The sequence below is a fragment of the Octopus sinensis genome, linkage group LG13, assembly GCF_006345805.1.
Source record: "Octopus sinensis linkage group LG13, ASM634580v1, whole genome shotgun sequence".
Classification (NCBI taxonomy): domain Eukaryota; kingdom Metazoa; phylum Mollusca; class Cephalopoda; order Octopoda; family Octopodidae; genus Octopus; species Octopus sinensis.
Window position 1 is genome coordinate 18,674,679 of NC_043009.1, and position 16,364 is coordinate 18,691,042.

At 33.6% G+C, this 16,364-nt stretch overlaps 1 protein-coding gene across 1 annotated transcript in view; it reads right to left on the reverse strand.

Annotated features, from left to right (window-relative positions):
• The window catches only part of LOC115218511 (sushi, von Willebrand factor type A, EGF and pentraxin domain-containing protein 1-like), a 322,239-nt gene that overhangs the window by 228,670 nt on the left and 77,205 nt on the right, over positions 1 to 16,364 (reverse strand). Inside the window, exon 2 of the mRNA XM_029788371.2 lies at positions 6,017 to 6,187. Within this exon, the coding sequence (XP_029644231.1) occupies positions 6,017 to 6,187 (171 nt within the window). The remainder of the gene's footprint in view (positions 1 to 6,016; positions 6,188 to 16,364) is intronic.

A 16,364-nucleotide genomic window follows, 5' to 3' on the forward strand; every position in this document is an offset into this window, starting at 1 on the left:
TATGCAGATAACAGCATGCTTCTATATCCATTTTCTTAATGTTTCTTCACTAATGCAGAGAAACATACAAAAAAGCAGAAAAATGAAAGAAATGTTTATATTCTGTTGTGTCTGGGGAGAGTCATTTTCCTTTGTGGCTAATAATTTAACTCACTCACCAGTAAAGTTTCCACTTATTTCTTATTTTTATTTTCCTCAAATTTTCGTTGCATCTTGCAACCTTTTCAATAGTCTTTTTGTTTGCTTGCACACATGTGTGTTGGTCTGTGTGTGTGTGTGTATGTATATGTATATGTGCATGCATGTGTATGTATATGTACAAATATATGTGTATGCATCTGTATGTACGTATCCTGCATATTCATATGCTTGCATGTCCGTGTTTGTATATTTCCTATGTATGTGTGTGTGTGTGTGAGCGTGTGTTTGTATATGTATGCACCTCTGTCTCCTTGTGTGTGTGTGTGTGTGTATTATGCAACTATGTACCATGTTTGTATGTATGGATGTGCATCTCTATATGTGTGTACCCATGTCTCCATATGTGTCCTCGTGTGGAGTAAAGTGTGAGTGTATATATGGTCATGTGTGTCAGTCTCCATTTGTGTATGTATGCTTGTCTGTTCTTATAACCCATGTACCTATCCGTCTGTGTGTTGATCAGTTATTTTCATATCCATAGGCTTACATACAAAAATAAATAAATAAATAAAATAGAAATAAAAATATTCTTATTTTTTATTATTATTTTTTTTTAAACGAAACGAAAATTTTAGGAAAATAAAAATAAGTGGAAATTTTACCAGTGAGTGTGTTAAATTATAAGGTACAAAAAGAAAATGACTCTCCCCAGACACAACAGAATATGCGAACACACAAACTCATATAAAGAATCTTGCAAACTAAATCCCAAAATGAAATATTGTTTATATTGACAAAGGAAATTCCTGTTTTTTATGCAACTATACTGCCACCTACAGGAAATGTCAAAGTGACACAAAAAAAAAAATAACCCAAAAGTTAAAGGCTGTACAAGATGACAATACTATTCTTATATATATATATATATATATATATATATATATATATATATATATATTTGTTTTGGGGGTTTGAAGATGTATATGAATTTGAAAAACGTGTAGTTGTTTTTAAATAGAGTTATTTACATACATACCTAACTAGTTTCAACAATGTTTTTGTTTATCAATGGTACAAATGTATATAAAACAAGGCGACTTTAACAGAGCTTAAAATTATGAATTAGAAATCAAGCAAACATGTTTAAACAATCAAATAGGATCTTTTCGGTTTGAATGACAGTTTTTAACATAATTTCTAGGTAACTAAAAAATTTTAAACTTTGTATACTGCTAGAATGTATTTATAAAACATTTTCTTGGCTTTATTGAGAAAATTCTATAGTTTGTAAGATATTTGTTTTTTTTTCTTCTTCAATTTCTGCAATTTCAACCAATGAATGACCGTATATTGAGGTGAAAGCATTCTGTGCCGTATGAATATGTCCCTCGTTTAAGAAACAGATTGGGTTTATTTACATTTGTGAAGAAAAAAAGATACCCTTCCCCCACCCCTAACCCTAACCCTAACCCTAAAAGAGATTGAAATGCAATAGATGGATACTAGGGTCATAATTATGAGTGACAATTTCATATGACACCGCTAGAAAAAAACTGCTGTTCAAACTGAAAAGATCCAAATTATTTTGACATGAAAATGATAATGCAAAAAATGTGTTTTTTCGTGCTCAAATTGGTTGTCTCCATTGTATAGTGATAACTACTTCGACAAATATGGCAGTTGGAGATCTCCTCTTGCAATATGACAACATCCCACAATGCATTTTTCAGTACTAGTATTGATATCAACGCATGAGATACTTAGACTGTTTGTATAGACATTAAAACCCACACAATCCTAACATCAACTGGTGACTTCTATAGAAAGAGTGATATTGACTGGCTCTACCAATGTAGAGGGTTCAGATCAGGGCAGACACCCTTTTAATGTCGTAGTGTCTCTCTCAGGCAGTACCTGCTAAACAACAGCAGCAAAAATAGATACATAGACCTAGCCCTAAAAAGTGAAGAGAACAACCTCCAGCATGTTGGAAGTGAGCTCTTCAGGAAGCACTCTCTTCCTGACCATCTCCCATACAATCCCAAAACAACTATTTGACATGGGAAACTATTTATTGAAAATATGATGAATACCAACTCCAGCTTTGAAGCCACAACTATCAGCCCCATTAAGTAACAGGTTAATCTTTAGATGAATTAATTGAGGGAGCCTTTTGTTCCCGATCGTAGTGATCTTTGACTGAAACTTGAATTTACCATGCAGAGAATTACTACAGACAATATGGCTGGACACATCAACAACAATGCAACCGAGGAACAGAACGAAAACAGCCCAACAGGTAAACAAATTCTTTCTAGCTGCAGTCGTAAAAGAAACCGTATTTCCAAAACTTGGATCTGTTCAGTTTCGATCACAGATTTTTAAAATTAATTTTTTAACTAAACAGTTTGAAACTTCGTATACTGGTGTAATTTCTCACACTGAACATGGTTTACTTTCAGCATTTTTAACAAAATTTCGTATTTTAGAAGTTATTTTGTGTTAAAGTTGTCGTATTTGGATAATTTTAACCAATCAACAAGAAAGTTACTGTTGTTTGTGATAGTAATCGAAGTGGAACAACTTCCAGGTCATCTCTACTAAATGTCACCACTCTGTTCTACCATCTGTGTTGCATATTGCACGCTTTGTTTGTTTGTTTCTATTCTTTTTTTTTTGGTTCTTGCATTGGAGTAACCAGTAAACACCAAGAAGGAAGAAATATTATTTACATAATGTGGTGTTATGAGCCAGGCTGTGTTGTAGGGAAGGATCGGAAGTGAGGGAATAGGCATGTCCAGTCGGGAGTGGGGCCTGTGGATCCCACCGGAAGTGCCACAGTGGACACATGGCATTTAGAAAAGCATGAGGGTCAGTCAGCAGCGAACAGCACATCAGAGCAGACGTGTGAGACGGTAGAACAATGGATAGCGCACGTGGACGTGGAATGAACCTTGGAGATCATGATAGCACGTGGATGTTGAAAGAAAGAGTAGTTGGGAGCTGCGACAGGTGCCTGTCCATTGACCCCAATCTGGGTGTGCATGAGGCAGGAAGCATTCCAATGGAACACAACTGGAAACGATTGGCAGTGGACGTGACGCACTACCAGCAGGGGACATACCTCTCGATGGTCGACTGCAGACTGAGGCAGTCGGCCATATGGAGGGAGATGAAGACGGGGACCAGGGAGGAAATCACAAGAATACTGAATGAGGTATTCCAAGAATGAGGCCCTGTGGATGAGCTGCTTGTGATCAATGGCACTGCATTTCGCTCGGAGGTGCTGTGGGAAATGCTCGACAAGTGGCATATCAGCTGTTTCTTCAGGGTGGCATGCTGGCCAAGTGGCAATGGGGTTGTGGAGAGGCATCAAGACCATAGCAGAGAGGGGCCACATCTCACTGGTCGAGGATGTTTTTGGTATAATATATCACCCAGGATGGGACAGGAGAGTGGTGAGAGCTGCGAAGAAATATGTGCTGCACACACCATCACAGACAAAGATTTTCAAGCTGTGTTCGATGGTCAGCAGTGGACAGTGGAATTCCACTGGAAGGGAGATCCTCCAACATTGAAGAATGCAGTAGGCTGCTATCAGCATACCCTGAAAGGGGATGCCAGAAGCAAGTTCGAGGTAGAGGTGGACCGGTGAATCAAGGAAGATGTTTTGATTCCTTAGAAGGAGGAAGTGAAGACCAGAGTGCTACAGCTGATGGCAGTAATGCAGTTAACAAAACATAAAGTCAGGCCAGTATTGGATTTCCGGGAGCTGAACGACCATGTATTGTGCCATACGGGCGGTGAAGCTATGGACATTTGTAGCAAAACCTTGAGAGAGTGGAGGCAGATGGCGGGGGCCTCCACAATCGTTGACTTGAAGTCGGCATACCTGCAGCTACATGTGGCTGTGAGACTGTAGAAATATCAGTTGGTAAGGTATAAGGGCCTGACCAGGTTGGGATTTGGGCTGAATTCAGCACCGACGATTATGGTGACAATTCTCAAGACCATCCTATATCGATAACATCCTGATGGATGAGAGCATAGTGTCAGCAAAGGAGGTCATAAGCCACCTGAAGAGATGCACTATCTTCTCAGTGAACTGGTCCATTTGTTTTTATTTTGTTTTTATTTTGTTCTTTTCATAAATATACTTTACCAATGCTTCTTTTGGAGAAATCAGTATCAGCTCTTATTCCATGCCTCTCCTCAACTTTGTGACCATGAAATTAACAACATAATCAGAGTAGCTAATGTGGTTGAGGAGAGGCACGGAATAAGAGCTGATACTGATTTCTCCAAAAGATGCATTGGTAAAGTATATTTATGAAAAGAACAAAATAAAAACAAAATAAAAACAAAGTAAAAACAAATGGACCAGTTCACTAAGAAGATAGTGCATGAGTACTTTGCACGAAAGGCACAAACCATAAAAGGAATTGATCATATCAAAAGCTTAGCATGGATTACTGACAAGTGAATGCCATACCACTTTGAAGACTACCTCCATGCAATTTAAGTGCCTGCAGCATAAAAGGTAGAAAACATTGACAGACAATAAACGTATATAGTGCAAGACCAAGACTGAAGACATCAACCATATCGTTGCCAACAATGAGAGATGCTTGGCCAGAACAGTCTGGTACAGGATAACAAAAAGAAAAAATCAACAGAAAAAGTTGACTATATTGAGGCTGATGAATACATTGGTGGAACTTAAAATTTAAAATAGCCACAATAATATCTGGCACAACTGGCCAAATATAGTTGTGTGGAACCACAAAGAAAAGATATGCTCCATTGTGGAAATCAGTTACCTCTGGACACCAGTGTGGTTAGAAAAAGAAGTAGACATCTATGGACCATTGATAAGGAGTTTGCAAATTTTGTACCCAAGATGCACTTTCAATTTCATACCTATTGGTAATTGGAGCAACAGGATATGTAACAGTCCGTGTGGAGCAAAGCATGGCTGAACTTGGGTTCTTGAGGAGAGAACACACTACTCTTAAATTCATATACTATAAATGATCACAGTATATCTGGGACTATAAATATCAGCAAAGTCTTCTTAAGATTTAGAGAATAATAAACAAAACAAGAGGCGTTTTTCTTTCACAACCTTGGTAGCAAGCAGGTAGCCACTCAAGATTAACTCTAAATTAAAAAGACAACAAAAACATACATACATAAACACACACACACCATCAGGCACACTAGCTCAGTTACCTTTCTTGTAGCTTTCATACATATGAAACCTATTTCTTTTCCCTACATTTCCTGTGTATAGCCTCAAGACATTTCAATGTGACTTGATACAGATGAAAACCCATTTTCTTTTGACTCATTTTCCCTTCAATTTTCGTTTTTTGACTAACTTTCAGCTTAAGCCTGACCCATCTGGAGCACTTCTACTTTCTTCCCCTCATTCAACTATTCATTCCACTTTGTTTTCATTTTATTTTCCACACTGTTACTGCAATCTTTGTGCATGAGTGTGTGCAAGCATGTGTGTGTGTGTGTGTGCCAGCATACATTCACACATGTGCATGCACTTACGTGTATGGAATGCCAGCAGGCATCAGACTCAAGTACGCAAGTTTATGATAGGGAAAATTAGGTTTTTTGAAGTTCTTTTCTGTTTTTCCTTTTTGCATATTTTTCTTCACAAGAGAAATTAAATAATATAGCATTAATTTTCCTTGTTACTGTGCTGCATCCAATGCGCTTTTTGCTGCTATCTGTAAATAGTATTTGAAGTACATTTCTTTCTAAGAAATGAATTCACAACACCATCACTGGACCTAAAACATGGGAAAGTACTCCAGAGGAAATTAATGATTTCTAAAAGTAACAATAAACAGCTACTTACCAAGGCAAAGTGGTGGGGAAACAGTCCAAATTCCAGCTTCAGTATCACAAGCTCCGAAAGAGTCGCCAACTAAGTTAAATCCTTTGTTACATTCAAATTCCACTAATAGACCATCACCCCATATATTATAATGTCCATTTATTGGCTCCCATGGTGGAAAGCAATATCGATCTGCAATAAGATGAAGTGAAGGCATGAAAATAGAACAATATACATTTTATGCACAACAAAGCATTAATCAAGCAAAGTGAAATATATTACAAGACCTTAGATGTGAAATGAATTATAAGACTGTAAACCTTCTTTGTTTTTGATGTACTGAAAAAGAGAGCAGGGATTCCTGATAGGCTGTTTTGTAGTTTGTTAGCTGCTCCTCAGAGAAGATTTACCTTATTTCTTTCCCACTCAAAGCATAGAATTTTAATCTAAAGCAGTTTGGTGGGTCTATCTTACAAACTTTACTCTCATGAGTCAGACTTGTTCAGCAACCTCTTGACAGATATTTACAGCATGGTGTGCCACTGAGAAAAGGCCCAAATAAGGGGGACCACATAGATAATTTTCAGCCCATAGCTCTGCTAAACGCAGACTCCAAGATTGTGACCAAGGTATTCATGAAGATGTTGCTGTTTGTCATTGGTTATCTGATTTTGATGCATAGACATGTGTTATCCTGAACATCTCTGTCCACAACAACCTCCATTTCACACAATACATTATAGAGGTGGGTAAAGAACTGACATGAGTAGGGCTCCAACCAACTTAGATTGGTAAAGTCAACCACCAATTCTTGACAGCTGTTCTCACAACAGCCATTTTCAGTCCTGCTTTCAGGTGCTAGATCACCACAAAGTACATAATATCTACTCGGTGGTCAAAGTAAATAGTCACATATTGGAACTTTTAGACTCCTGTTCTCAGTCTGTCATGGTTGTCACATACCAGACCTTTTGTATGTACTGACTCTTGAGCCACTATTGAGGAAATTGAAGAATTTGAGAAGTATTCCATGTAAACTAGGATGCAAAAGATATTTGTCTGTGTATGTAAATGTCACTTCATAATCTTGGACACTAAGTATATTGAAGTCATCAGGACAGCTCTAAGGGACTACAGGTTGATGACAGGAACCAAAATTAACCAAGAAAAGTTGATGTGTGTGCAGCTTGACATCTGGAGAGGCAGGTCCATGTCATCTAAAAGTGTCATGGAGTACTGGGTGGACAGTTTGGTTAAATTGTTCAGGATTTGGTTCAGTCCAGATATTCAAGTGGAAAAGAACTGAGGGGAAGTGACAAAGAGGGTGGCCAGTCTAATCCCGAAATGGACCAAGTGGAAGCTATCCCTAAAGAGTTAGGTAGAGGTGGCAAATGCCCACATTGCCTCTGATATCTAGTGCCATTGGACTGTTGGCATATTTTACATCAGATCAGACTGGACCATCTGCTCTTTAGCTTTTTGTGGAATGGACACTTTCCACAAATCAAGTACTCCTCCTACAGTCAACAACTTTTATACAATGGCCTGGGCATGCCATGGCTTAGGATGTTCAGACATGTGCTAAAGTTATAGTATTTCCAGTAATGGTAAATAGGTGTGGTCACCCTTTGTCAGACTCCTTCTCCCCAACTTATCTCCTTGAAATAGCTGCTGTCCTGGGTTAAACAAAGACTTAGCAAGGCTATGAGTGCTGATTGTGTAGAGTGATTCAATGCCTATGGTAAAAAGTAACTTTTACTCCCAAAGCAAATAAGAGAACAAATTAAAGAGGCTGGTGCCTTTAATGGATGTGGGATATGGTTTGTCATCCATGTAATCATTCTAGTTGCACAGGAAGTGTCATACTCAATGACTGGCATAACAACATCACAGTCAATTGTTACAAGTGTAAAGGAGATGCTTTAGATAGAAGTAATTACTAAGGTATAGAATGGGCAGGTAGTTGAAGTTATGAAAAGAAGCAGCATAGCTCAATTACTTAGGGTTAGACTAAACTATATATATATATATATATATATATATATATTTAGGGTATGGTACATGAGTTCAGCAAAAATTTAGATTCAGATGAATATGGTACTTAAGTTGAGGCACCAGAATTTAGTACAGTATTATCCATACAATTTCAAAGTAAGGTGATTAAAATCAAAATAAGCAACAAGGATATCCTGAGGTAATGCAGTACGATCGTTTCATGCAAATCCGTTTAATTGAACAATGCAATTAGTACATCAATTTAAAATGCAGAGCAAACTTCAGCTGCACAAAGAGATAGAATTCAATTAAATTAGAACACATGGACACAGGGATCTTTTCGGTTTGAACGGCAGTTTTTTCTAGCATGGTCATATGGAATTTTCACCCATAATTATGACCCTAGGATTGATCTATTGCATTTCAATCTCTTTTAGGGTTAGGGTTAGGAGTGGGGGAAGGGTATCTTTTTTTCTTCACAAATGTAAATAAACCCAATCTGTTTCTTAAACAAGGGACATATTCATACATCACAGAATGCTTTTTAACTCAATAGACATCACTGATTGGTTGAAATTGCAGAATTTGAAGAAAAAAAACAACAAATATCTTACAAACTATAGAATTTTCTCAATAAAGCCAAGAGAAAATGATGTTTTATAAACATATTCTACCAGTATATGAAGTTTAAAATTTTTTAGTTACCTAGAAATTATGTTAAAAACTGCTGTTCAAAACCGAAAAGATCCCACATTAGTATAATTATACCTAAAATCTCTAAGAAGTTAAGGAGATAGACAAAGAACATGCTGTCTCACTTCAGGATAGAAGTTACTAAGTTTTCAAAAAGATATACATTGTTACAGACTCTGTCTATCACTGATTTTTTTGTTTCTATGAGGTCAGTTTTAATTTATAGACTAGTTTATCAAATCCCTTGTATATCTAAGGCTGAGAGAAAAGAGGGCAGTATCTGTTAGGGGTAGGACTGAAGGAGCAGACAGACATCATAGTTGGTATCATCATAAAAATCAAGATTTATTAGAAGCAATATCATGAGGTTTAGTAAAGGAAAACTTAAAACAAGATGTTAGCTGACAATTAAGGAGGTTTCCCACTAGCAGACCATTGATAATGAAACAGGAGAAGTCTTATCATGTACTACTATAGTTAAATATTTAAAACAATGTTGCTATATTGTATACAGTTAAAGTTTAGGGTTATTCAGAAGATTATTAAGAAGAATATTATAATAAAAGGATAGAAATTTATAAATACTTTTGAGTATATACCAAACTTTTACCACAATAGAGGGAGGAAAAGAAATTATCCAGAAATAGTTTAATATTTATACATATAGTACACACCTAATTACTAACTCATCAGATGGTATTTGTGAATATTGATTAATTGGTATATACTGTTATTAATAAAAGAGTATTGAGGTAAAGGAACATGCTAATTATATATTAATAAAATTATAATCAAAGCAGTTTTTATAAGTAGTGAATATATTTGTATAGTTTTATATAAGCTAAGTATGAATTTATAGAGATACAAAAATTAGTTTAATTTTATAAATAATCAAAGCTAATTATAAAATAATAAAGAAATAAAATAGAATAATCAAGTAGGTCAGAACACCATAGAAAAGGAATAAAATAGCTTAATCACTAATACTATGGTAAAGTATATGTAGCTTATTAACACCAATAGAGAAGATTTATAGAAAAAGTATAATGATTCAAAATATATAAGACTAAAAATTATATATTTACTTATTTAGCTAACATCAATAAAATACAGATATCTGGTATTGCCTAAAGGAATATTTAAGTTATGGAACATTCATATTTTACACTAATCTTTTTTTAAAGACAAAGGGGTTTAAGAAGTTTTTATTGTTACTCCTTACATGATATTTATAGTTTCTTAGTGGTACTTGTTTAGAAGGGTTATTTATATAAAGGCCCTTATAAATACTAAGATCAGGAGGGTAGAGCCATTTAAGAAAGAGATAAATCAAGTAATTTCTAAAGACCATTTCAAACAATATTGTCTTATTGTATAAACTTAAAATTTAGGGTAATCAACAAGATTATTAAGAATGAAATTTTAACAAAAGGATAAAACTTCTTTGAATATTTTGAGCAGATACCAAATTTTTACCACAATAGAGGGAGGAAAAGAAAATTGCAAAGAAATAGTTTAATATTTATTTACTTATTACTTATCTAAATATTAACTTATATGGTTTCTATGGAGATTGATCAATTGGATTTAACTGGTATTTAATAAGGGAGCAACTAAGGTTAAAGAACATGTTAACTATATACTGATTTAATTAAATTGAACTATTTTAAGTTGTTGAGATATCGGTATTACCTTATATAAGCTGAGTATGAATTAATAGGGGTACAAAGATTAGATTTATTTAAGGCTACTATAAAATAATAATGATAATAATAATGATGATGATAATAATAATAATAATAATAATAATAATAATCATCATCATCACCATCATTTAACGTCCGCTTTCCATGCTGGCATGGGTTGGATGATTCAACTGGCCCAGTCTGATCTGGCAGTGTTTCTACAGCTGGATGCCCTTCCTAACGCCAACCACTCCATGAGTGTAGAGGGTGCTTTTTATGTGCCACCGGCACGGGTGCTAGACGAGGCTGGCAAACGGCCACGATCAGATGGTGCTTTAATGATCAGCTAGAGTAGAGCATCATAGAAAAGGAATAAAAACAACCTAATCACTAAAAACCATAATAAAATATCCATACCTTATTAACTTCAATAGCAAGTATTTATAGAAAATGTATAATAATTTAAGTATTATGAACTAAAAATTGTTAATTAACTTATTTAGCTTATTATAATCAGGACTGAAACCCAGTATTGGTTGAAAGAATAATTGTTGTTAAAAGGACATGTTAATTATATACTAATAATAAATTAAGAGGTATAATATAGATTTTAAAAGTTATTTTGTGTTAATCCATAAATGATATTACAGTTTCTTAGGGGTAACTAATTAGAAGGGCTGTTTGTATAAAGCCAATATAAATACCAAAATTAAGAGGACAGAACACTTTAAGAAAGGGATAAAAAACTTAGTTACTAAAACTATTTTAAACAACATGTTATTATTGTATAAAGTTAAAATTTAGGGTTACCAGGAAGATTTATCGTTGAGGTGAGAGAGAAAATTTACTATAAATTAGTTAAATTATAATCTAAGCAGTTTAATTTTAATTTGTGAAGATACCCATATTGTTTTTTATAAGCTAAGTATGGATTTATAGGGGCACAAAAATTTAGGTTTGTCTAAAGGCAATTATAAAGTATTAAAATGACCAGGTAGGGCAGAAACACCATAGAAAAGGATATGAAATAGCTTAGTCACTAGAATCATGATGAAGTATATATACAACTTAGCAACTTCAATAAAGAAGATTTATAGAAAATATGGAATAATTCAATCATTTAAAACTAAAAATTGTTTATTTACTTAATTAGCTTGTGGCTATAATGACTGATACCCAATATTAACTAAAGGAAAAATTAATGCTGTAGGGCATGCTACCTATGCACTGATTTTAAACAAAGAGGTACATTAGAGGTTTTAAAACTCAGAATCAATAAAGTGCTACTTTCTAAAATATTTGAAGGTACGGGTGGCACTATATACACATCATACCTTAAGGTCTAATTGATTATTAACCAGGTTTCCATTATCTTTATGCTTAAAAATTTCAAATGTTTCCATAGAGCAAAGCTCACATCCATATCTACTATTTCTATAAGGCTGAGCTTTTATTATTATTTCCCATTTGAGGCTAAATCTAATCCCACTTTCTTTCAATTTCCAAATCTTACTGGATAATGATGTACAACTCACTTTATGTTTAAGTTTAAAGGATGATACATGATTGTATATGTGCTGTTTCAAATTAATCGAACAACCGAAGTAAATATAATTATTAGTTGTAGTTATTATTGTGCATTTATATATACGTTCTGAGTAAGGCATCAGCCTAATAATGGACAGCAGGATTTAACTCTACAATTGCAACTAGGAGAATTATTATTATTAATATTAGAATTACTAAAATTTTAATTATTTTTATTGTTAACATTTTCGCTATTAATAATTCTATTATCAAGTATGTTATGTTCACATCTGTTACTTTCTAACTCCACTTCAATCGTATTATCATATAGAATCACCTCTGCATCATCAGGCATACTAATAGTTTCCATGCCCATATATGTACTGCCCATATATGTAATGTTTTTATTAGAAGTGCTGCCACTATTCCTTTTATTCACCCCATCATCGTCAGTACTACTATTTTCACTTTGGGGGTTTAAGTTATAGTTGACAGTACTACTATTATTATTATTAATATAATTATTATTATTTCTATTGTTGTTATTTTTATTATTATTGTTAATGTTACTATTATTATTATCATCATCATCATCATCATCTTCGTCGTTTTCGTCGTCGTCATCATTATCATCATTATTATTATTATTATTATTATTATTTTCAACCATTCTGGCTAATTTTATATTCTTCCTATTTAATGATATTGGGGAGAGTAGAGTATGAGATTCTAACTGTCTTATGTGAAAAGATTCTATTATATCTATGAGAAGTAGGGAAGTTTTTTTTCTAAAATAACCATAAATTTTCTATATATGTTTGTGGATAATGACCAGTTGTATGGGATATTGAACCAGATGAGATTCTTACCTTTAAATCTTTTGTGTAAGTAAGGGCGGGATATATTTGTACTATCCTTGCTCCTTAGAATCGTGCCATGATTAATAGTTTTTTATATATTTCTAGTATATCCCTTATCTGGAGGAGTAACCATTTCTTTTTCATTGTCACCTTTCTTATTCAACCTAAGCTTCTTACTCGTTTCAGTATCCTGTCTCCTATCAAAGCATACTGTTATTATCATTTAAAATGTTGGGTTTGTAGGATGGGTTATCATTTGGTATCTTTTCACAACTAAGTAAGTTAGTAGACTTTACTTAAACTATCATTTTTTCCTCTATTAAAAGGTGCTGAATTTACAGAACCGAGAAAAGTAATTTCCTGGTCATGTCCCGCTTTAGACAAAGCAACATTATAGTGGTATGAATGAGAATTAAATATATCAATGTCTGGTGATAATTTAGTAATTCTCCTAGAAATACTTTTAACTACCGATTTTAATACATAAAGCGGGTGATTTGATAATTTATTCACATATCTTGTAACCTCACCTTTTTTCCTATAGGGGTAATATAATTTAGAGTTATTGTTTAAAGTAGCATCCAAAAAATTTACTACTTTAGTGCTATATTCATACGTAATACTTAAGTTAAAGTTTTTGAAAAATTTTCTAATTCTCTTTCTCATTCTTTCTATGATTGATTTATAGTTACTAGGGATGATGAACAGAGCACCATCCCTATATAGACCTCCCTGTAATTCAGGGATTTCCCTATTTAAGCACCTTAAAAGATATGCACCCACTAGATTTGTGATTTTGGCCAAGTCACTCGAGTCCATACCTATATCAAATTTTTCTGGGGTATCAGCCCTAGTCCAAAGTTTGCCCTCAAATTCTATAGTAGTTCTAGCTAACAGAATATTATCAATTTTATCCCTAGTTATGAGAGAGAGGTTTTTAACAAAAATAAGAGATTTATTGAAAAGAACAGGGAATATACTTGAATAATAACTATTAATGTCTAATTGAATAAAAGAATAATTACTAATGTTATCAATGGATTTGAATCAATGAATTACCTCATCTGTATCAATCCATAATTTTAGAGTTAGGTTGGGAATTATGAGGGGTAGAATATTGTCAAGAATAGACTTACTAAGCCAACCAATGTCAGACTTAGTCAGGCAAATTAGTCTTACAGTAGGGTTATCCTGGAAGTTCTTCTTGTGGTCTTTCAGGTTAATCCTAGGTTCACTTGGTTTTAAGGGTTCTGTTCTCTCTGCCAAGTCGTATTCCATCATAATTTCCTTGACTTTCAAATTGATATCTAATAGATTCTTTTTTGATGTTATTTTATATTTAGCATTGAGTTCCTTCATTACAAGTTTCATATAGGTGGTATAGTCAAGCCTATATAAGTTTCCGGTTTTATCTGCTGGGACCAGAATGCCTGGTTTGCTATGCAATGACTTTATAAATTCATTTGGTTTCATCAGATGTAAGTTTTTTCTAAGTGGGTGTTCCTTGAAGTTTACATTAGCAATAAGATCAAATAAGTCTTTTTCAAAATTTTCCGGTAGTAGACTAGGTGGCAGATTGTTTCTGCTTTTAAATATCTTCTTATAATAATTCTTCTCATGTGTTTCTAGAGTTCCAGTGGGCAACCCCCTTAATTGTCAGCTAACATCTTGTTTTAAGTTTTCCTTTACTAAACCTCATGATATTGCTTCTAATAAATCTTGATTTTTATGATGATACCAACTATGATGTCTGTCTGCTCCCTCAGTCCTACCCCTAACAGATACTACTCTCTTTTCTCTCAGCCTTGAATATACAAGGGATTTGATAAACTAGTCTATAAATTAAAACTGACCTCATAGAAATAAAAAAAATCAGTGATAGACAGAATCTGTAACAATGTATATCTTCTTGAAAACTTAGTAACTTCTATCCTGAAGTGAGACAGCATGTTCTTTGTCTATCTCCTTAACTTCTTAGAGATTTTAGGTATAATTATACTAATGTGTCCATCTGTTCTAATTTAATTAAATTCTATGTCTTTGTGCAACTGAAGATTGCTCTGCATTTTAAATTGATGTAATGATTGCATTGTTCAATTAAATGGAGTTGCATGAAACGATCATACTGCATTACCTCAGGATATCCTTGTTGCTTATTTTGATTATATATAAATTGATAAATATCAGGAGAACAAAGATTTACATATCCCGATTTTATTATACAGTTAATCACATCTTTCTTTGTCAGTACCTACATGTGTTTTTACTGCAAGCCAGTGCACATTGCTGATTATGCATCTTGGTGTGCAACTTGGCATTAATTACCGGTAAAATATCAGGGTAAAATTTAACTATATTTCAGATACCATCTGAAAAGAATATTAGCCAAACCAAAATTGTTCACATGTGTGATGTTAGTGTTACTTAAAATAGCCTTATATTTTGAACTTTTCAATCTGGCTTGTAAGAAATAAAGCTACATGCTATCTGAAATTAGGTCAATACTCTCTAATGTATTTAAGTTCCTTATACCTATTTAAGCTTTACCATTCCATCAGTGTAAAATAGTATTCTTATTTTATTCACTGTATCAAGTTACTTTTATTATTATTATTATTATTATTATTATTATTATTATTATTATTATTATTATTATTAAGCTATTGGTGTATTATTTATTTGCTAATTTAGTACTACAGTTAATTTTATTGCACTTATACTTCTTTTTCCACTCTTTAAAATTAAGTTTAATTTATGTAGGAGTTTATATTCAATTAAGTTGTTTATTTGCTATAGTTTACTTAATTCTAATTCTAATTTCAGTGTTATGTATCATGCAATCATTTAAATCGGTTGAATGTCTACTTCAATAGGTGAACACATGTCAGTGCACTTTCTCGGCTATGGTTTCTTGATTTATATTTTGATGTAAGAATTTGGTAAATTTCTTCTATACACAATTCATACAACAGATCAACATATGTAAGTACATTTTTTATCCATTTTCTTATTTAAAAAAGGGTTTACATATATATATATATGTATGTATGTATGTATATATAGAATAATAATAAAAAAAGAACAAACAAGAAAAAAACAATAACGAGAGGACGTGGTACAAGTAATGTATTATCAAACGCTCAGGAAAGGAAGGAAAGTGGATTTAACGTTTCGAGCAAAGCTCTTGTTCAGAAATAGAGGAAAGTGCAAAGAAGGGAAGATGGAGGAAGAAAATCACCACTGATTCACATGTTGTTACATTTAGTGGGTGGAGTGTCGTTAGAAATTTCGTAGTACGAATTATTGCTTGCGCTATTGGCATATCTATATACATAAAATGGAGAATGTGTGTCTGTCTGTCTGTCTGTCTGGGTGAATCCCTCAAACTTGAGAACTACGTGACCAATTTCATTCAAATTTTACACATGCCTTACTTAGGGTTCATGGGGTGTCATGGGCAAAAAAATTTAACTTCTTGCCTAGGGCGAGCCCACAGCAATATCATATCTTCTCTACTATTTCAGTATTACGTGTCAAACGTGAAAGAATGTCAGATACTTTCACTTTAATACTGAAACTATTAAAATGAAGCTATTATATAACAGGGAT